At 33.1% G+C, this 23219-nt stretch overlaps 2 protein-coding genes across 2 annotated transcripts; one reads left to right on the top strand and one right to left on the bottom strand.

Annotated features, from left to right (window-relative positions):
• The first annotated feature begins 2528 nt into the window (after positions 1-2528).
• On the top strand, positions 2529-9947 carry LOC149015543 (mechanosensitive ion channel protein 5-like). Its single transcript, XM_089156927.1, has 6 exons — positions 2529-3414; positions 4542-4665; positions 8011-8304; positions 8394-8596; positions 9062-9384; positions 9464-9947. Exons 1-5 carry the CDS (start codon positions 2576-2578, stop codon positions 9345-9347), a joined length of 1746 nt encoding a protein of 581 aa, XP_089013053.1. The 5' UTR covers positions 2529-2575; the 3' UTR covers positions 9348-9384; positions 9464-9947.
• Positions 9948-18688: 8741 nt separating this feature from the next.
• On the bottom strand, positions 18689-19126 carry LOC149015542 (self-incompatibility protein S1-like). Its single transcript, XM_089156551.1, has one exon. The coding sequence runs from the start codon at positions 19124-19126 to the stop codon at positions 18689-18691; it is 438 nt and encodes a 145-aa protein (XP_089012677.1).
• Positions 19127-23219: the final 4093 nt, after the last annotated feature.

Raw genomic sequence — 23219 nt, 5'->3', positions numbered from 1 at the left:
GTTCGCGCAGTATCAAAACCAACATATATATATATATATATATATATATATATATATATATATATATATATATATATATATATATATTTTTTTTTTTTTTTTTTTTTTTTATTAATAAAAAAAAAAAAAAAAAAAAATTTAAAAAAAAAAAAAAATAAAAAGGTGGGGTGGGAGGTTTGGGGGAGGTTTTAAAAGTGTTGATTTCGCCAATAATGGATTAGTAAAACGGTTAAAGGTCCAACATCTCTAGGGGAGGTCTTGGGTTCGCACCCATTCGGCAGGCATTAATTATATAAAAGCTCAATTGAGGATATAATCGTGGTGTGCGAAAGAGAATAGATAGAAAAGTTTACGTTTTTTAGGTCCAAGTTTTCTCAAATTTTTTTCCTTTATTTGGAAAAAAAGAGAATATGAGAGAATAGATAGAAACGGTGAGTTAGTCTTCAATTAGGAGTAAATTATTTCCTCCTTCAAAATTGAATTTTAATTATAACTATTAGATAGAAAATAAGAATGACATGTACATACTTTATCTTTATCTTTAAAATTATTTTCAATATTGGGAGGGAGAAAACAAATATTGGTATTTCACATGGAGAAAGAGAAAAAAAAAAATATTAAGCAAACATATCCAAATTCTTAAAAAAATCAAGGGAGACATGGATAGAATATTACTATAAGAGATACTTTTTTAGAAAATTACAATAAGTAAACTATCAAAAGTGGATTAATCCATAAGCAAGACCAAGCAAGACCAGACCAAACTCCTATAAAAAAAGAATTCAGATCGATTTCCAGTTCAGACGCTTTGTATAATGAGAGAAGATTTCAATGCCTGAGTTCAATGCCTCGTATAAATTATAATGAAAGAAGATTTCCAGTTCAGACGCTCGACCTCCTTGAGAGAGAGTCATCTCCAGCTGCTCCTCATCTTCATCGCTTTCTTTGAAGAACTCACCCATCTCTATCTCCAGGATTCAGATTTCAGACAGACAGTCTTCCTCTCTACTGTCTCACCGGCCAAGTTGACTGAGACTTCTGCAGTAGACCCTTTCGTCAGTTAACCTCAACACCAAATAAGCAGCTCCGTACTTTGTCTTTGGACACAGCAGTCCTGCTTCCTTCCCTCCTCCAGCAGTGCTTAGATGACATTAATCCACTTCACTTCTAGGTGCTCTGCTTGTCTTTCTTGAGTCTCCTTTTCCCCTTTTCGCAGGTTTTCAAAATTTTGCCACTTCAGGTACCCAGAATTAACTGGTGATGGAGGAAACCCAGCAACAAAACTTCCAACAATAGCAACTGAAGTCATTGGTTTTCCAATCCCTTCTCTGCCATAGCCTTAATTGTTCTTTTATCTCTGCTGGCTTCCATCTTGCATCCCCTAATAATCAAAAATAAAAAAAGAAAAATTTACGTCTGACTCATTCTTTTGAAACTGGTCTTCTATGAGTTCTATCAATAATGTATCCAAATTACGTTTTGGCCACAAGGGGAACTCTCACCGTTAAGGCTAGTACTTAACTTCATTAGTTAAATGGGCTAAGATATTCTCGTGTAAAATTAAAAGAGATAAAATTAATAATATATCATTAATTTCTCATAAAATTAAAAGAGTTTGAGAAAATGCAGAGAACGAAACACAGAGCCAATAAAAACAAATACATGCATAAAGAATTAGCATAACACAAACACATGCGTATATGGTGGAAGAATGAAGCACATTTGCTAAAGTCCCCTTTTAATTGGCCAAACGAGTTCAGAAGTTCAAAGGAGAAAAAAAGAACAATAAGTAAAAAAAACAACTAGAAGACCCAAACACACTCATTTAAGAAGTTCTGAAAAAAGCATCTGAGACACGTACAGTTTCTGTAAACTGATCGATCTGCTAGGATTAATGTATTCTTCAAATCCTCAACTTGCAAACAGCAACAAACAGAACCCATAGTGCAGCTTCAATTTCTTCTCAAAGCTGAAGCTCTTAATGTGTTTTTCCAATCTCGTTGTGTGAGTTGCAGACAGTTACTCTTAGCTTAGGAAATTTGGATGAGTTGAGCATTGATTAGTGCTTGTTCGCGAAGTGCCCTGACTACGGGAAGTGAAGGCGGAATGATCGTGGGAACCGGCATTAGAGCTTTTTTTTCATTGATTGCTGCTTGCAGAGAGACGACTGAAGGCATAGTTTTCTCTTTTCGTTGAAGCTAGCTTTAGCTTGGAAAAACTGAGCGAAATGGAACCCATAATTACCGAATCCAGTCCTCCTCATTTCATTGTAAACATAGGAGCTGTAGAGAGTGAGAGTACAACTGTGGCTTCTGGTGGTGAGAAGGTGAACGACAGTGAAGCTGAGAGATCTGGGGAGAGTCATGAAGAGGTATGTAGTGCTGGTGGTGGTGAGAAGGTGAGTTCACTGGAAGCTTCTATTGAGACATCTGGGGAATCTAGTGCTGGTGGTGGTGGTGGTGAGAAGGTCAACGACACTACACTGGAAATTGAAGAGGTTTCTGCTTCACTAAGTGAAAGTGAGGGCAACCGTTCGGAAAGGGTGATTGAAGAGGAATGGAGTGAAGCAACAGTTATGAGATTCCGGCCAATTTCATCGACTAAAAGAAAGTCCAGACTCATGGACCCTGTGGATGTGTATGTGGACGTGGAGGATGAGACAAAATCCTCTAAACTTTGCAAATGGAGAAAAACCAAGGTTAGTGTTGGTTGGATATTTAAGATTTTCATGATGGGTAGTCTCGTTGCAACAACCATTATGATAGATTGGTTAAGAAGTAAGATTATTTTGGATTTGGATCTCTGGAAGTGGGAGGTATTATTTATGGTGATAGTATTTGGTAGGATGGTGTCCGGCTGGATGATGTGGTTGGTTATTCTTTTAACTCGGCACCATTTCATTTTCTACTATCTGAATGGGGTGAAGACTTCCCTCCAGAAATTTATGTGGACAGTTTTGATTCTTGTAGTTTGGCTTTCCATGGCACTGGATGAGAGGTTGAGACACAGGCAAAATATCTTAGGTTATGTCACTAGAATCCTGATTTGTCCGGTGGCTGGTTCAGCCATATGGCTGGGCAAGAGTATTGTTGTTAAGTTCCTGTCTTCATGCTTCCATCTTAATTTTTATCTTGAAAGGATTCAGGGATCACTCTTCAATCAGTATGTGGTTGAAGCATTATCAGGAACTCCCTCGATAGAAGTTGATCAAAGACATGGAACCACACTTGATCAACTCCATCATTTGAAGAAAGACAATGTCTCAGCCTCAACCATGAAGAGGTTGATCAACATCATCCGACGGGGAACCATCACCACGACGACTGAGGAGTCAAAAACCTATATAACAACAGAAGAAGAAGCAAATAGTGTTGCAAATAAGATCTTCCAAAATGTAGCTAGGCCAAGGTCTAGGTAAGTCTTTCATTCCATGTTGTTTTTTCTGAACTGCATATGTTTTTCTCTACATGAACTTTTACAAGTAGAACTAGTTTTACATAATGATCTCTTCTGTTGAATTCCCATTCTTGCTCTAGGTGCAACAAGCTCTGTTTTATTTATTACGGTTTGAATCCCCATTCTTGCATCAGAAAGTGATTAGCTATCCTCTGACGTATCTTTTACCAATGCATTAGCCATATCTGCTGTGATTTGCAGGGAAAATTAAGAAAATAACACTCTTTTGGGATGCAATAAAGAAGCATTTGCTCTGATTCAATTATTAAAGATTAAGTTACAAAATTTCTTACCACACATGTTGCCAAAAGGAGACATAACATGGCTGATGATATCAAACTTCTATAAATCTGATCTCTGTTTTATGATCTCTGTTTTACAAATGTTTTCCTTTCGAGTTTGCTTCCTTTTCTGTGACTCCCTCCCTCTCTTCTCCCCTTGTCCCACCTGGAAAACAAAAGGATGGGGGCAGGGTGTTGGTTTTGATTATATCTGTAGGAAAACCAATTGCAAGCTTAGGTAAAACACTTGATACTCATATAATTGTATGGCTATATGATCTCTAGGGGAATGAGGACCTAATACTTGTAGAAATCATATGTGCTTCTTCAATAGGATTATTGGGTTGCTATTTTGCAGGTTCTTTTATTCAAAATACTCTACTCCCATTTTGGTAAGGTTATATGAGTATCAAGGCTTTGGATTGTTTATACAAACTTGTTTAGTAATCCTATTTTATACAAAATTACCTCTAGTAGAGGTTTGTGCAACCCATGAAGTTGGTTCACTTTGTTCACACCTAAATTGCATGGGCTCTAAAACACATATTCTATATGGATATTGTCAATGCTGTTAAATGAACAATCAAACTTATTCTTTTGGACTACAATTAGTATTCATGAAAGGTTTAAAAAGTTCCAGTAGACTTGATAGTTCTTTTGATATCAAGTATCTAATCTGGTGAGACCAATGATGGATGCATCTAGTTCTTCTCTGTTGGATAATAGTGCAAATTATATGATATATTCATGACTAATGGCTATTGGACTTGCCAAGCCATAGCTTAATGTTTTTTATTGTTATAGGTACATCCTTCTAGAGGATCTTCTGCGTTTCATGAGGGAAGATGAAGCTGTTAAATTGATGAGCCTACTTGAAGGAGCCAAAGGTAACAAGAGAATTAGCGAGTCTGTTCTCAAGAACTGGTTGGTAAGTAAATCATCTTTCATGCCAGCAACATGTCCAAATTCTCTAGTGCTTTTTTCTTTTTATGTCGTCTGGTCAAAATACTCAACAAATAGAAAATGAAACTAGACTATCTCAAGTATGTTGCTGTGTACTCTTTACTCTCAAGTTCAGCAGTTTTGTGTGTGTGCGAGAGTGTATAATGATGCATACCAGATTTTATACTCCACAACTTGCATCTGGATTTGGTAATGCTGCAGTTGGCACCAAATCAAATCCATGTTGTGCATTTTTTTGTTAGTTGAGCCGTTGGAGCAATTCATCATTCACGGCATCAACATCCTCTATAAATTTGCAGTATATCTGGTGGGAAATGTTAACCTTCATTTTGTTAGTAATCTGTCTACTTTCCTTCCGGCCTACACATAGTTCAGGGAGTCGCACCTTCTCTTCGCCGATATGCCCAAAATAATGCATGCTAGAAAACATAGGCATTTTCCTTCTTCCTGTTGATGGGGCTGTTGACTAATTTGGGTCAGTAAAGAACCAATGCTATCAGGAAACTTAGATAAGAACTAACTCGATTTGAGGAATTAGAGTAATTTAGGGTTTTGAAGGTGAGAATGAAGGCAACTTTGTTTAAGTGCTTGGCCTGTTGAGGGGAGTTTTAAGTCCAATTTAAGGCTAAAACAATGGTGGGGAGTATATATTCCGGTTTTTGGGTGAAAAAGTAAATTCATGAGTTCAATAGAACTATGTAATGGCTTAGGGTTTAGGGCTGTAGTTAGGATCAAGTGTGAGGAGGATGGAAAGAAAGGTTTTGTTCAAGTTTCAACTTATTCTGATGGTGGGAAGTGGGTGATCTGGATTTGCAGAAAGTTACAGTTAGTATGAAACTAGAGTTGAGAGGTTTTAGGGTTTAATGTGTAGAATGATCTGATGTTGGGATTGAAGGACAGGGGTACTGTGATGAAATTATGGACTAAAAATGAAGGTATTCTTCATTGATTTGAACCTGGGGGGGGGGGGGTTACTGTAAATCTGTAATGAAATTATGGACAGCAGACGGCGGTATTTATGATGGTGGAATGAAAGATAGAGCAGCTTAGCATTAGGGCTTTTTGGATGGGCTAAAGGGCTTCAGTCAAAATGAAACTAAAGGGGAAAGGAAGAGGGATGGGGATCAGGGTCGCCCTACCAAGGCAGCAGGCATCTCAGGGAGCAGTTTAATTTGTAATGCCAGTCCTTGATGAGAATTGATTTCATAGTCGGAGAGAGGAACTAGGGTCCCCAACACCTAGCACCAAAGGCTTCCTCCTGAACTTTGAACAACCAGAGGAACTGGACTTCAATCACCAGCAGCTCTTCTCCACATTACAAGACAAATCACACAAGAGTAACTGACTCATAACAGTTTAGGGATTAGTCCTACAAACTTAGAACAGAATCAGAATCTGCCTAACTAACTTGACTGACAACTTAATTTAGAACAACTCCTAGGTACCTGGACTAACACTTTGAAACAGCTCATTGGTCTCCTGTGTGTGGAGGTGTTAAAAAGGATTGCTTAAAATTTTAGATAAATTACTGTTGTCATGACGACTTAAACAGGCCTTATTCAAACCAATTGAATTAGGTTAAAACATGATTCGACCGAATTAATTGAGACATTGACCGAGTATCGGCAGCTTCTTGGACTTGCAGATGTAGGTCTTTGGGTCTGCATCACCTTTACAGGTTGTAGGGTAATCTTCTATGTATAGTTATCTGTAGTAAGCTTCTTCTTCTTTGGTCAGGTTGTCTTATTTGGTTCAAGTGTAGGGCTGGGTTATATACATGTTAGGCCTTTTATCCCATGGGTTTTCTAGTTATTAGGCCATTTTTTGGGGCCTAAACTATAGTTTAAGTATGAAACTAGGTACTTTTATTTGGTGTTCTACACTACACTCAAGTACGAAATTAGGAGTTTTCATTTGGTATTCTAAATTCAATCGGTTGCATTGGTTTGAACTGGTGGTTCAATGTAAATTGTGTTAAGATATTCCCTTTTTGGCTTAGAGAAATTTCCTTTTTTAAGTTGCTTCCTTTTAACAGCTTTTTAGTGGGGCTGGATTAGGACTTCGATTTTAAGTTACTTCAGTTTCCTAGTCAGTGTGAATTACCAATTAGGTTAAGGATTTAAGCCTTTCATTTTAATTTAAGAATCTATGTTTAAGCCTTTTACATCAACTTGTTATAGGGCAAATGTTAAAACTTAGAAATTTAAAATTTATTTTGTTTAAGCCATTGTTGTCTTGTTTTCTGCTTTGTGACCTCTCAATGTACTATATGACATAACTCAGATGGGATTGGTGAGACCAGTTGATTCCTTGATGGCATGAAGCCCAATAGTCCCTCATACAAACATCCTCTTTATTAATTTGATGAACATGTTCAAGGATCATATGTGATTTAATTTTAATGAATCATCCAATTGTTGTGCTCCAGATTCAATGGACGAACCAGCATTATAATTGTATGTTCCCTTCCTCCAATTGGTACTAAACATTCTAAATTCCAATCTAAGCTTTCCCTTTCTCCCCTTGACCTTCTTTGAAGCTGTTCCACATCTGAGAAGCAGAAACTCTTAATACCAAGTACATCCCTAACCTGTGCAGACTGAAAGGCTTTTCAGTATGCAGTTTAAGCTTTCTAATAGCTTCCTTGTCAGTTAAATTATCATAATTCTGCATCCATCAAGATTCAGACTTCAAAACTTCCAGTACATGTAAACTGTATGTTGAAGAAGTTGTGCATCTTGTAAATCCTTAATTCTCCACTTTGGATGTTATTGGTATTCTCTTCCCTACTAAACTTTCCCTTTGTGAAGAATGTCTGAATTCCATGTCGTCCTCATATGCCAGTAATCATATCACCTTGCTCCAAGGTTCAAGGGGTTAATATTAGAGGAGTAGTCATTCATGACTATTGCCCGACCGAATTGTCCCAGTCCTTGAACATAGCCTGCAGATTCCAACTTTTTCTTTGGACATGTACAAGAAGCCTTTCTTTCTCTCCAGAGGTGAAGCAATGCATTTTAGATCTATCCACTCATCTAGAATTGTTACCATCTCAACTCAAGAGTTAGATATTTAGCCACTTTGTTCCCTTGTCGCTGTCTTGGCTCCACTAGCTCATTAGAGCTTTGTCCTGTAGGGAGTTCCAAAACTTCCGTATCCCCTGTTGTGTATGCTGATGCAAGTGGATGAACACACATTTCATAAATTTCATACATCTCAAGTTTGTGTTTGCGTGTGGAGGATTCATTTCCTACTTGGTTGCTTTGTTCATGATAAGCTTGGTAATGTGTTACATCCTTTGGAATTTCAGGTTAATGCATTCAGAGAGAGGAGAGTCCTTGCTTTGACGCTGGATGATACAAAAAATATAGTAAAAAAGATTCATTTATCATTAAGTGTCATAGCAGGATCCATTATTCTTGTTGTCTCGCTTCTAATATTGCGTATTGCCCTGTTTCATCTCTTTCTCGTCATTTTCTCGCAACTTGTAATTATGATATTCATCGTTGGGAACACATGCAAGATTGCCTTTGAAGCCATGGTTTTCTTAGTTGCAATACACCCATTTGATGTGGGAGATCGTTGCGAAATAGAGGAAGTTGAGGTAGCTTAACAAACTTACCTATGTTTGTGTATACATGTGTACGGATCTTTGTAGAGATATTAGGACCCTAACTTCTTTGTGGCTTGCAGCTGGTAGTAGAGGAGATAAATGCCTTATCCACAGTATTTCTTAGGCATGACAACCTAAAGATTACATACCCGAACAGTGTTCTTGGTTCTCTGCGTATTAGCAACCATTACCGCAGTCCTGATAGGGGAGATGTCATTGATTTCTGCATCGATGTCTCGACTCCACTTGAGAAGGTTGCTACAATGAAACAAATAATACTCAGGTATGTACAGAAACTGTTTTCTCTCTTTCTCCCTTTGTATGTGCTTCTTGTCTTTGCATTTCTCCACTTCAGATTGATTGTCTATGTGTGCTTCAAATATATGATCACAAGTCTTTGTGTGGTTGTCATTATTTACCTTTCTATATATGCTCAATATATCATCAACCCTTTTAAGTTTTCCAATTGGATGCTGAACCACAGGCATGAAACACAATATATAATCAAAGATATGATTACAGATATGATCTAATTAATGCCTTATTGATTTTCAATGTCTAACCCAAATTGAGGAAGGATTTTGATCCCGAAAAGATATGGTCTCCTTTGGTAGTCTTTCCATGCCATCACCTATGGCTATTGACTCAGACATAGTCTTTATGGTGACCTGTGTGCTTCTAGACTATTTTTTATTTTGAGGTAAATATTGATCTAATATACCTCATGTTTTCGTCTGCATTCTTTCAGGTATATTGAGACTAAGGAGAACCATTGGTCTCCTAGTGCAGTGGTTGTATTAAGGGACGTGGAAGACTTGAACTGGCTCAAGCTATCTGTCCGGTTCACACACCGCGCAAACTTCCAAGACATGGACGCAAGATTTGCAAGGAGGGAATGCTTGGTGGAGGAGATTGTGAAGATTCTCAAAGAGCTTGAGATCGAGTATCAAATGCTTCCTCTTGATGTCAGTCCCCAAAGTATTTTTGCTGCAACCTCGCGCCTTCCATCTAATTGGAGAACTTGTGGCCATTGAAGCAAGCTAAGAATAGCTAATGTTGAACCTGATGCAGGTAAGGTGCCGAAACCATATTATTACTCAGCAGTATCCTTCTTTGATTCTTAGCATTTTAATTCATCATTGTGTTTTAGGTATTTACTTCATCTTCTAATGATGCAATGGAACACAAGAGGCCAATACTCAGCATTAGGTTTGGAGAAAGAAACTCAACTTGTAGGAATGCAACTTTTGGCATCGTAGCAACAATTGTTTAACCACAACGTACAGAGACTCACTGGTCAAGATGCTCTTGTTTTGTGAAGAACTCATTCTCTGAACCCTTAATGTTATTACATGTTATTTTGGATCTGTATTAGTTAATCACAAAATCAAAATGTTATTCTCTAAACCCTAGGTTTGGTGCAAAGAAAAATGAGGGAGGCCCAACTCTGGCTTGGGTTGGTACATCTTGAGCCACATCCCCTTAGTTATCATATAATGGGGGAAACCCTAGCATGGTAGAAAACTCTAGTTGAAAAGAAATTGTTTTGTTCTGTCTGCATGCATAATCTCACCTTTCAAGATAGTTCTGTTTGTATGTTCCCCTTTTTTTAATTAATAGTTATTAAACCAATCACTAAGACAGAGGGTCAGGGGATGGAAAGAGAGAGGAGGCAGAGGGTGAGAAGGTGTGGAAGGAAAATTTGACTCTAAGCTCTTTGGAATTATTGTTTTTAGGAAGCTATCACCCTTCATATTCAAAGTACTTTAAAAATTAAAAAATAGCACTTTTATGTGCCTACTTTCAATTTTAATGTAATTGTTTTATATTTTCCTCCAACCTAAAGGAACCACTGATAAGGATAATTCTGACAATTTGAAATTTTGAAATCAAAGATATAAATTTGAATTTCTTGTCAAAAGTGCAAAAGGCGATAAAGAAAGTCCTATTTTGTCAAGAAATTCAAACTAACTTATACCATTTGAATTTCTTAACCACCTAAAGTATATGTGTTTTATTTATGACCGGTGACCTGTAGGCTGTCACATTTAAAAAAAGAGAGGAGAAATAAAGGGAAGAAAACTTGATGTAACAACATTCAATTTTTGATTTCTTTATAGGAGAGAACAATAATATGAATTGAACCAATTGAATTAATGAATAAGATTTAATCCAAAAAAGAATCATTTGAAAGTTCAAAACCATTCCAATTGGGCCCCAAAAATAATTTAATAAAAATGTGATCACCTCTGTAAAATCCTTCTACAAAGGAGAGAGAGACTTTGAAGGTGAATTGGACAAGTGATTCGCATGGATCCAAACACCATTTGATGACTCTGATAATGAGGATGCCTCCATTATTGGATTTTATATATACCAAATCTATTATTATGCTGAGTTTGCAAAAGAAAAAAAAAAATTATATATATATTTAATGCATCAAGTGTTTTAGAATTTTCATTACCAAAAAAAAGTGTTAGGAATTTACGGAAAATAGATTGAAGTGCACAAATTAAGAAGAGAACATGGGAGAAAAACTTCAAGGGAATGGGAAACTTGAATCTAGATACGTATCCCTCTAAGTAGAAGAGACTGGTCAGCAACTATATGGAGATTTTGGTATCTTATTAGCAAGATTTCAAAGTCTCAGAAGGTATGAGATGCTAAACAAAGACACTTTTTGAGTCTAAATTGCAACTAACAAATTACAAGTACAATGCCCCAAATTATTGGATATCATGATTAGGTATCCGAGGGGTCCTGACTTGTTTTTCCTTCTTCTGAACCAACCAAACCACTACTTGCCTATGTCTGCACAGAGTGATGAGAAAAGCTAAAAGACAAGATTGAGAGAAAAGGGTGCAGATTTGAGTTTGGCAAATGGAGAATGAGATGATACCTAGATTTTGGCTGTCGGGTTGCTAGAGATATTCGTTGAAAGAGAGGTTTCTACTACTAATATAGGAACGAACGATGTATTCCAAAGATCTAGAGAATCTAATTAAGAGGAGGAGGATAGAAAGAAAAGAATTTAAGAATATTTTCATTTTTACTTGAAACGGCCTCCAAACAAAGAAACCAGTTTTTAGAGGGGAAGAAAGTTTTTTAATAAATTATTAATACTCATATTATTATTATTATTTAAACTTAATAAATACAAAAAATAGAATTAGTCCTGCGTTAGTAAACTATGAAACCTACAATATTTCATCTCTTCTACTTTCTTTTCTAAGTTGTGATTCTGATTCATAAATTTTGTGAATTTAAGGAGAAAGATTTTATTTACTAATTTGATTTGATTTTTGCATGTTAAAGAAAAAGAAAAATATAAAAGTTCTGAGAATAAATAAAGTAAGACAAGATTAGAAAACAAATATTCCATTATTGTTTTAAAAAATAGTAATAATATAATAAAAGGAAAGGAAGGTTTTTTTTGTAAATTTAAGCAAAGTTTTAGGCAGACAATTAAATTCTAATTGAAAAAATAGAAATGGAAATCATGGAGGGTGGGTTCAAATTTTAGAGAAGATTTCTTTTTGTTTTTATTTTTTAAGAGTACACATTGGTCCAAGTGGTAGCGCGGTTCGTGCCTTGTAGAGCGAAACCGGCCCCCCCCGGTCCCGGGGGGCACCCCCACAACCAAAATGTCAAAAATATTCATAAAAAAAGTTAAAAAAAAAACAAATAATAAAAATAAAATAAAAGTACTTAAATATTTTTTTTGTAGAAATTAAAATACATTTTTAGATAAAGTTAATCAAAGTTATCTTAATATTTTTTTTAATATAAATTAGATTTTGACGGCATAAAAAAAAAAATAAATTCACAAGAGTTAGATAAAATTTAGGAAAGACTTTTTTATAAAAGAGAAATGAGCTAAAAATACCAATGAGGATTTTTTTTAATTGGGAAACGTAAATATGATTATAATTTAGTTTTAAAAAAAAAAAAAAAAAAAGCTACAATCGTGGAAATGGTATAAAATTTTGAAGAAATTTTTTTCTTAAAAAAAAGTTAAGCTAATAAGAAATAAAAGTAATTAATTACATTTTAAAAAAAAGTTATTCAAAGTTCGAGTAATAATTTTTAGGGATAATTATTGTTGCCCCCTTGTACTTTGATTTTATTACTACTTTATCCCCTGTACTTTTTTAAATTACTATTTCAACCTTTAACTTTGTCAACAATTACTAATGCCCCCTACCGTTAAGCTTCGTCAATTTACTAATGATGTGGCATCTATATATTTTTTCAAAATCCCAAAAATAACCTTGCAATTATCTTTTTACTTATTTGCTCTTTTTTCAAGTTATAATATTCTTCACTGGAAAAAAAAAGAAGTTATAATACTACCCTTAATAGGAAAAAATTAACTTTAATTTCACTTTTCTTTTTTAAAAAGAAACCACCAAATAAAAGAAAGATGTGATTTTTTTTCTCTAAAAATAAATCACCAAATAAAGGAAAGATATAATTCAATAGAAACTAAAATATTAAGAAATATCAAATTTAATTCAAAGTTGAAAATTGAAAAATCACCTAATATATGCTAACCATTATGTATGTTACCAAATTTTTTATCAATTAGATCTTATATGCTAATTTGTTTGTAAAACTTCCATCATAGTGATTATGAAAAATTTAAGTGGAATGTGAAAGTTTTAACAATCATATGTGGTCCCACCAAATCCAAAACTAACTCTAAAATATAAGATTTTAAGGATATAATTGACATGCAATATAGTTTCTATAAATGAGGGTAATGCCATATTTTTTACTTCTTAATTTTAATGGCAAAATAGACATTTCATATTTGATGTTAACAGCCACTTAACACCTTTAGAAGTGAGGGGGGGGCAATAGTAATTTCACAAAGAATGGGGTTTGATTAGTAATAAAACTAAAGTATAAGGGGGCAATAGTAATTATCCCTAATTTTTATCCTCTTTTCATAATAAAAAATTTCGATAAATTCAAGAAAGGATTACATTTTTTACAATAAAAATTAAAAAAGAAATTTAAATCATAAGGTGGTATAAATTTAGGAAATTTTTTTTTAAAGATAACCAAAATTTCTATTCATAGTTGTTAAATTTTGAGAAAAAAATTATGTTTCTTTATTAGGGTGTAAATTTTGATTTTAATCTTTTTAAAATTTCAAATATATGTAGATATTCTCTTTCCTGATTTAGTTTTATAATATAAATTTAAATAATGAAATAAAAAGATAAAGGATACAAGAATACATTGAGAGTTTTTATGTACCATAAAAAGAAAAAGAGAGAAATTTTATTTATCAAAATAATAAAAATATATAAAGATTCTTTAAAGAGAGAGACACCAAGAGGGAAAAAAATAATAATTAGCAACTGAAATAGCACTTCCTAAAAAAAAAAGTGAAATATTATTTATCGTTAAAAGGAATGTATAAAAACTTTGAAATAAAATATATTTAGAAGATCATTTAAAAATAAAAATAAGATATAAAGGTTGATAGTTTTCTAATTTATAAGATTCTTTTAAAGAAATAATTAAATTTGAAAAATAAAAGCAAAAGCAAATGTATGAAATGCAGATTCAACGAGAAGGAGAAGAAGCCAAAGAAACTATTGCATTTGCGCACCAAGCAACGGAATGAGCTGCGTTTTAAGAGCGTGATTTACATTCTGATCATTATTGGTTTGGTGATGGAGCATTGGGTGCTTTCGGTTTCTGGTTGCTTTTTTACGCCGAGAATTCATGTAACAGTGAGGAACGAGATGGCTAAAGGAAAGTTACTGTATTTTCAGTGTGCATCCAATGATAATGATCTGGGACTCCATACACTTGAGTACGGACGAATTTATCCATGGACGTTCTGTGGTAGTATTTTCACTAACACTCTCTTCTTTTGTGATTTTTGGTATAACAAGGATGGTGATTACATAGCTACTCATGCCGATGTTTACGTCCAAGTAAGAGATGATTGTACGACTGTAAAGCTTCTGTGAGACTTGATGGTATTTACGTTATAGACAATACGAATCCTAGCAATGCTAAAAAGGTGGCATACTGGCCCCCCTAAAGACGTCCATGTTTATGTGCTTCTTTACTTTATTTTATTATTATTACTAGTAATAATGCACGTGTGATGTGTTCATGAATATATTGCTTTTTTGTGTAATTTACAAATTTTACTTTTTTTTTCTTCTTCCCTTTGAGTTGAATTTTAATCTAACACTTATATGTTTGTGATGCTTAATCATAGTGATGGTTGCAAATGGATTGAAAATGACAATTTACTACTATAGTCAAACATGTCACCCTTAAGTTTCTCCGTCCTGGTGGCTTGCTGTCCAAATCCATCTTGCATGTCCAGCAACAATCAACAAACAACTGCCATATTGACTCATCCTGGACAGCACACAAATGACAAGTAGGCTTAATGGAATTCCTTCGTTAAAAATGAGAATTGAAATCACCAACTTTATGATCATGGGTCGAAGAGACCCACGCATCAAACCAAAATGAATCCTCTCTACCATTTCCCACTTTTGTTGGACCATATTCATATACCAGCAAGTTGAGGGAAAATCTTTTGTAAGATATTCCAAGAAATCTGAACCAAATCTTTTATTCATCTTCAGATCTAAAGCAAAAGATTAGGGAAATATTGAGCCTTGTTCACATTTTCCAATTTTTTAAAACCAAGTCCTCCCATACTCTTGGGTTGATAGCATTTTATCCCATCCAGAACCTTTGACATTGGGCATCCATTTTTTCTCAAATTTTTCAAGAAACAAAGTATACTGCATATGTTATATAGGCAAGCCTGGAGAGCTGATTGTAACAACACACGCTACCTAAAAAAAGATAAAGAGGTGACTTTCAAATTTGAGAGTTTATTACTAAGCTTTGACACCCAAAAATCCCATTGCTTAGATTTAGCCCTCTCTTGAAAGAGCTTAATTTATTCCTAAGTGGGTAGCATCTTTATCCATTTCCTTAATCTCAAGGGCATTCAAAATTGTGTTTCTTCTTTCTAAACTCAAATTATGGGCTTCACTCTTTTCTAAACTAATGACTTGGCCAGTAATGTTAGCAAAAATTTTGAGCAGTTTCTTCATTGTAAAGACATCCTTCTGATTTACTCGACACAAGATAAAAAAATCGTCAGCAAAGAAAAAGTGTGAAACCTCTAGTGCCCTTCTAGCTAGCTTGATTCCTTGAAAAACATCCAAATCCATGAAGCTCCTTACAAGTCTAGATAGGACCCCCATGGCTAATAAAAATAAATATGGGCTAAGAGGGCAGCTAAGCCTCCTAGTCCCAGTGAACCAATTACAGGGCACACCATTCAGCTTGATAGAGAAAGACGTGGCCGAAATTAGACATTTAATTAAGGCACACCATTTTCCATCAAAACCTAAACAACCCTTCAGCTTTTTGTAATTGCCCATGCTCCCCTGTCATAAGCCTTAGACATGTCAAATTTCAAAGTAATGTTGCCTTGTTTAGCCCGTGTTTTCCCATGTAATGAAAAATTCATGAGCAATAAAAATACTATCAGTTATTCTATCTAGCAGAAACAAAAGTCCCCTGAGAAGGTGAAATTAGGGAGGGATGCAAGAACTTGAGTCTAGATCCTAGGAGTTTTGCCAAAACTTTATAAGTCACATTACACTGGTCAATGGTATCATCTTTTTTTGGGATAAAACAAAACAAAGTATGATTTATTCCAAAGGATAGGGATTCAATCATGAAAATTTTTTGAACAAAAGCCAACATATCATATTTAACTGTCTCCCAATATTTCCAGAAGAACACAACTTGGAAACCATCAATTCCTAGTACTTTGAGAGCTCCAAGAGAGAAAACAACATTCTTCACTTCCTCCAAGGTGAGGGTCGAAGACAAACGATCACAATAGGTGAAGGGGGGAAACATATCATCAACCAACGAAGGAATACATAAATTTGAAGAAAAGTATAGCTTACACATGGAAGAAGCAAAGCAAGAAGCAATACCATCAGAGTTAGTCACACAAGAAGAATACTTGGCGTTGGGGTTTAAGGAAACCAATGACTGCTAATATGAATAGGGATTGAGAATTAGAAGTATGTATGTTAGGTTTTTTATAAAATCTATATTAAGTTTTAAAATTGGTTTTTGCATTTCTTTTATTTAATTATTGTTAGTGTGTGGGACCCATGAGGTAAGGATGGTAATGAGGCACCATGAGTAAAGGAGGCCCTTCATGACCTTGGTTATGAGGCTCATGACATTGGTCAAAATTGCAAAAGGCGATAAAGAAAGTCCTATTTTGTCAAGAAATTCAGACTTATATCATTTGAATTTCTTAACCACCTAAAGTATATGTGTTGCATTTATGACCGGTGACCCTGTAGGCTGTCACATTGAAAAAAAAAAAAGAGGAGAACAAAAGGGAAGAAAACTTTATGTAACAACATTCATTTTTTATTTCTTTATATGGAATTGAACCAATTGAATTTAATGAATAAGATTTAATCCAAAAAAGAGTCATTTGAAAGTTCAAAACCATTCCAATTGGGCCACGAAAATAATTTAATACAAATGTGATGAACACTGAGAGATACATCTACAAAGGAGAGAGAGACTTGAAGGTGAATTGGACAAGTGATCTGCATGGGTCCAAACACCATTTGATGACTCTAATAACGAGGATGCCTCCATTATTGGATTTTATAGGGTAAATGTAACTTACCTTCACTCTTAGCTGAACAAATAGTACTTAGACACCTTCTTAGTTGGATAATGTCACTCACCTCCCCTCTTACCTAATGAATATATCAAACAACTCCCCTTTGTTAATTTTTTTAATTAAATTTAACTTTTTACAGTTAAATATTTTTCTAAAACTCCAAACTACCCTTGGCTGAAAACAATTTTTTAATTTAAACCCTAAATTACCGTAATTACCCTAGCAGTTAAAATACTAAATTACCCTTAACTAAAATAATTGTTAAAAACTAAAATACTACGGTTAAAACCCAAATTATCTTTAATTATTAAAACTCTAACATACCCTTTTTTTTTTTTTATAATTTTATCAAACAACTAAAAAAACACGTACTACTTGATATCAAAATGCAATTTAATTTTTTTTTTTTGTGCAATTTAAATTGAGAAGATGAAGAGTCTATTCTCTCTCTTTTGTTTTTATTTATTTTTTATTTTTAATAACATTTAAATAAAGAATTGAAGTTAATTAAGGGTGTTTTGGGCAAAGATATCTCAATTTAAATTGCATTTTGTTATTAAGTAGTACATGTTCTTAACAAAGGAATTCCATTAAGCCTACTTGTCATTTGTGTGCTGTTGAGGATGAGTCAACATGGCAGTTGTTTGTTGATTGTTGCTGGACATGCAAGATGGATTTGGGCAGCAAAATAATTTGATAGATTTGTGTCTTCATACAGTTTTGACAAACCTAGGCTATGGTGGGTGTTTTCAATAATGATGCTTACATCCTACACAATTTGGAATGCAAACTCGAAACACCTCTAGAATCAATAATACTTCTCCATATCCGAAGGCCAGAGTAGAGAGGTCGGCTAAGAGTAGACCGGATTTTCCATCTCCAAATATATCATTATTAATAAAGCGTGTCTTTATGATTAAAAAAAGGGAGCACCCCCTCCAACAACAACAACAAGAATAATAATAATAATAATAATAATAATAATAATAATAATAATAATAATAATAATAATAATAATAATAATAATAATAATAATAATAATAATAATAATAATAATAATAATAATAATAATAATAATAATAAAAATAAAATAAAGTAAATGAGAACATAAACGTGTACTTCTTTAGGAGGGCCAGTCTGCCACCTTTCTAGCATTGCTTTATGATCATGAACCGTTTATGATGGAAGATCTAGATTCAATCCTACCAAATTTAATGGTAGGATTTGTGGGACCGTTCAATACCACCTTCCTTAAAAATAATTTTTTTTGCCAATTATATATACATAATTTCTAATGCACCTTAAAAAGGGAAAAAAATATATCTAGGAAAAGAAAGGTTACTGATAATTATGCCTTTGGTTTTCTTTTTTTTTAGATCCCCAAAGCTAAGGTATTGTTGTTTCATTAGGAGACACTCATGTTTAACTATAGTCATTTTTAGTCCATTTGCAACCATCATTATGATTAAGCATATCACAAACATATAAGTTTTAGTTTAAAATTCAACTCAAAGAGGGAAGAAATAAATTAAAATTTGTAAATTACACAAAAAAACAATATATTCATGAACACATCATACGTGCATTTGCCCATGCATTATTACTAGTAATGATAATATAATAAAGTAAAGGAGCACATAAACATGGACATCTTTAGGAAGGCCAGTGTGCCACCTTTTTAGCATCGCTAGGATTCTTATTGTCTATAACATAAATACCATCAAGTCTCACAGAAGCTTTACAATCCGTACAATAATCTCTTTGTTGGAAGTAAACATCAGCATGAGTAGTTGTGTAATCACCATCCTTGTTATACTTAAACCAAAAATCACAAAAGAAGAGAGTATCAGTGAAAATACTACCACAAAACGTCCATGAGAAAATTCGTCCATACTCAAGTGTATGCAATTCTAGATAATCATCCTTTGAAGCACACTGAAAATACAATAACTTTCCTTTAGCCATCTCGTTCCTCACTGTTACATGAATTCTAGGAGTCAAAAAGCAACCAGAAACTGAAAGCACCCAATGCTCCATCACCAAACCAATAATGATCAGAATGTAAATCACACTCTTAAAATTGCAACCCATTCTGTGCTTGGTGCACAAACACAATAGTTTCTCTGGGTTTTTCTCCTTCTCGTTGAATATGCATTTCATCCATTTGCTTTTGCTTTTAAAGACACAAATAGCACATCTTACCTTAATTGTGGATTTACATCCTCTACAATTTGAAATCACTTAATTCCCTGCAATTAGTCAAAACAGATTTGAAATACATGACAATAAATTATCCAACAATCACAATTAACTCATATTAGGAAGAAACTTATTTTTTTCTATAATTTTTCTCCAATTTTAATTGTGATTCTTAGATAGTTTATTGCCACGTGTTACAATCTTAATGATTAATTGTAGAGAATTATAAGATTATAGAAGATGTGAATCCAATATAGAGGAGAGATCACTTAAGTTTAAGGGCATTTTTGGCCAATCTCCAATACTTCTTACCCAAATAAATAAATAAATAAATAACTTTGATAAGTGGTTCCTTGAGGAAGATTCTCAAGAGAGTTTAGCTTCTCTTGGGCTCTTTCAATAAAATTTGGTTTACTAAAAAGGGAAAAAATATAAGGTGAAACTAAATGTTATCGGAAATTATTGTGTGTATTTTGCATTTTTGATAGTTTACTTATTGTAATTTTCTAAAACGATATCTCTTATAGTAATATTCTATGCCCCCCTACCCCCCACCTTACGATTTTTTAAGAATTTGATTTAGTTTGCTTAGGTTTTCCTTATTTCTTTCTTTCTCCATGTGAAATACCAATATTTGTCCCCCCAATTCAATATTGAAAACAATTTCTTTCTCCATTATTTTTAAAATGCTAAATTAGGATGAGTAAGAGTATAAAAGTTGCTTGCTGTTTTTCTTATTAATTATTTATTTTTATCTGTAGTTGATTTGTTGAAGTGAGAGAGCATATATCTTTAATACACCAAATAAAATTCAGAGCATAAACACATTAAATTCAATACCATATTCCATTACCGATTAAAAAAAGTTCCTCTACAATGCAATAAACTTAATACCATAATCCGTTACGGATTGAAAAAGATATGGATTAATGTTTTTAGTGGTGAAAAAAAAAAGGGAAGAAATTAAAGAGGCTAGTATATATGGATTTTCATCCTCTACACTTTGAAATCTCCTAATTTCCTACAATTTATCAAAAAAGATTGTGATACATAACAATAAATTATCCAAAAATCACAATTAACTCATATTAGGAAGAAACTTATTTTTGCTTATAATTTCTTCCCAATTTTAATTGTGATTGTTAGATAATTTATTGTTGCACATCACAATCTTAATGATTAATTGTAGGGAATTATAGGGTTATAGAGGATGTGAATCCAATATAGAGAGAGATCATCAGTTTAAGGGCATTTTTGGCCGATCTCCAATACTATATAATATATATATATATATATATATATATATATACATACACGTGTAAATGCACATGACCATGTATGAAGGATTAAAAGAGTAAGATCTTGAAAATTGTTTTGGAGATATTTTGATATGTAATAAAATAAAAGCAACCACAAGTAGAGAAACGATAATTTTCTAAGGAAAATGGGATGCATCCTAATTAAAGGAAAGATAGAGCCGTGCGCCGTGCCTTCTATAATCTCTAACACTTCATTCTAATCAAATATTGGGAATACCATTTTTAAATTCAATATCCTAGCTAAAAATGGAGGAACAATATTGTGACATGTTTTTTCTCTATCTCTAAATAATTAACAAAGTAAATAAAAACAAAGAATAATCCACTAATGTAAATATAAATAAAAAAACCTAGATGCATGATGCAATAGATGAAAAATCAAAGAACATGAGCGTCGTCAAATTCACTAGAGCAACCGGTATCCATATCAACCGATGCCCCCACTCTCATCATCGTCATCACTCAGGCCAATGGTAAATGCAGTTTTAGCTGTTAACAATCTAAAATGTAACTACAATCGAGGTAGAATTGGTGAAGAGAGATAATTCTTGTTGTCTGCAAAAGAGATTGTGAATGAGCTGTGTTTGGGCTGAGCGTTTTTTAACCTGAAACAGTTATGCCCAGCTCGAAACCAGCCCAACCCGAACCATTGACACCCCTAGGCTTTACCAAAAGTAAATTTCTTGGCTAGAGGAGATTGAAGCTACTTGTCTTCATCTGATTCTTGTAAGATTCAACAAGTATTACATCAAAACACCAATAAAGTTTCAGATTAATGAAAAAAATGCTCCTAAGGAACTACATGAAATGAACCTTGGATAGATGATAAATACCATGAATCATAAGCAAAAGGCCATATAAAATTCTCCATTTTTTCTCTTCCAATAAAGAATTTTCATTTTCGGGAAGAATGCAAATAACCAAGATTTACATTAAATATTAGAGATTACCAAAAAAAAAAAAAAAAAAAAAAAAAAAAAATTAAATATTAGAGATCTCAAATGGAACACAATAGATCAAAACCCATATAAGAATTACGAAGATGATTAAAAGAAAAGGCTTTTGTAAATAAAAAATTCATAAAATACTATTCAAGCATCCACATAGTGGATACCTTCTTGATCCATTGAGTAGCACTTTCGTTCAGGCCTTTTGTGAACATGGTCATTTTTTCATCATTGGCGCGCGTAAATGGAATGATCCAAGAGAATAGTTTAGTGGCGTTCCTCTGAATGATTTGTGAAGCCAAATCTATAAATAACCTATTCAAGAAATGAGTAGGAAACACTATGAATTTTTTTTTCTTTCTAGTTTTTAGATTTCCTACAACACCACCTAAATAACATTCTAAAAGATTCTGTATGCATCACTATCCCGCCCGTCCCACATATCCACTCAAAAATTGAAAAGAATAAAGAAAATAAAAATATAAGTGATTGATATTCTATTATCATCATCTTATAAATATAAAAAAAATAAAAAAAAAAAAAACTATATTTTCACCTTCTTATTTATGCAAGATTTTTTGTTAAAAATTACTATACTTTTCGTTAATTACTCTCTTATTCTTCTCTCTTTCTTTTAATTAACTTTTCCATGTATTGTTATTATTTCTCAAAGATTTTAATAAAAAAAAAAACATTGAGAAAAGCAAATAATTTTCTTCAAATTTATGCCTTCTATGATTTTTGTTTTCTATTTTCTTTTTTAATGAAAATTTTCTACGATTTTTGTTTTCTATTTTTTTCAATGAAATTTTTATCCTTCTTATTGTTTCCCAATTTTTTTTTTCTTTTCTCATTGGTGTTTTAGTTGCCTTAAAATCTAAATTTTATATGAAACTTTTTTTACGAGAACTTTCAATAACTTTATTTAAAGATGTAATTTAATTACTTTTATTTTCTTATTACCTTAAATTTTTTTAAGAAAAAGTTTTCTTCAAAATTTTATACCATTTCCACAATTTTAGCGCTTTTTTTTTTTTTTTTTTTCTTTTCTCTTTCTTTATTTCTTTTTGCTAAATTCTAATCATATTTATTGTTTTCCAATTAAAAAAAAAAAACTTCATTGGTATTTTAGTTCAATTTGCTTTTAAAAAATATTTTCCTAAATTTTATCTAACTCTTGTGAATTTAGTTTCCTTTTTTATGTTGTCAAAACCTATAATTTTTTTTCATAAGGGGACTTTGATTAACTTTCTATAAAAATGTATTTTATTTTATTTTATTTATTTATTTATTTTATGACCGTAATTTTACTATGGCAATCTTCATATTTTAGTTACTATTTTTTTTAAAGATATTTTTGGTATATTTTGTTTTTTAATTTTTTATTCGAGAGATAGATTCTACAGCAATAGTCCCTCGGACTCGGAAAGTAATAACGAAAATGGCTGACCCAATAGCGGATTCCGCAGCTGCCACCGTTGGAACCAATGAAGCAAATGATTTACCCATCATATCATCCGAAGAAACTGAAAATACCAAAAAGTTCGATCGATGAGAATTTGAAACTAATAATAAAGGATCAAGAGAATTCTCAACTAATAAGAATAAGACGATCGACGATCATTCTCATAATAGCGTAGTAGGGCTCAACATAGTAGTACGCCCGGCTCACCAGGTTCTACCACTTTCCAACCTTCTTTGAACTTTTCTTCTCTTACA

Source organism: Hakea prostrata, chromosome 5 (genome assembly GCF_041222555.1).
Source record: "Hakea prostrata isolate BN-2017 chromosome 5, UWA_Hpros_2, whole genome shotgun sequence".
In the NCBI taxonomy this organism is placed as follows: Eukaryota; Viridiplantae; Streptophyta; class Magnoliopsida; order Proteales; family Proteaceae; genus Hakea; species Hakea prostrata.
This window is presented reverse-complemented; position numbering and strand designations above follow the sequence as displayed.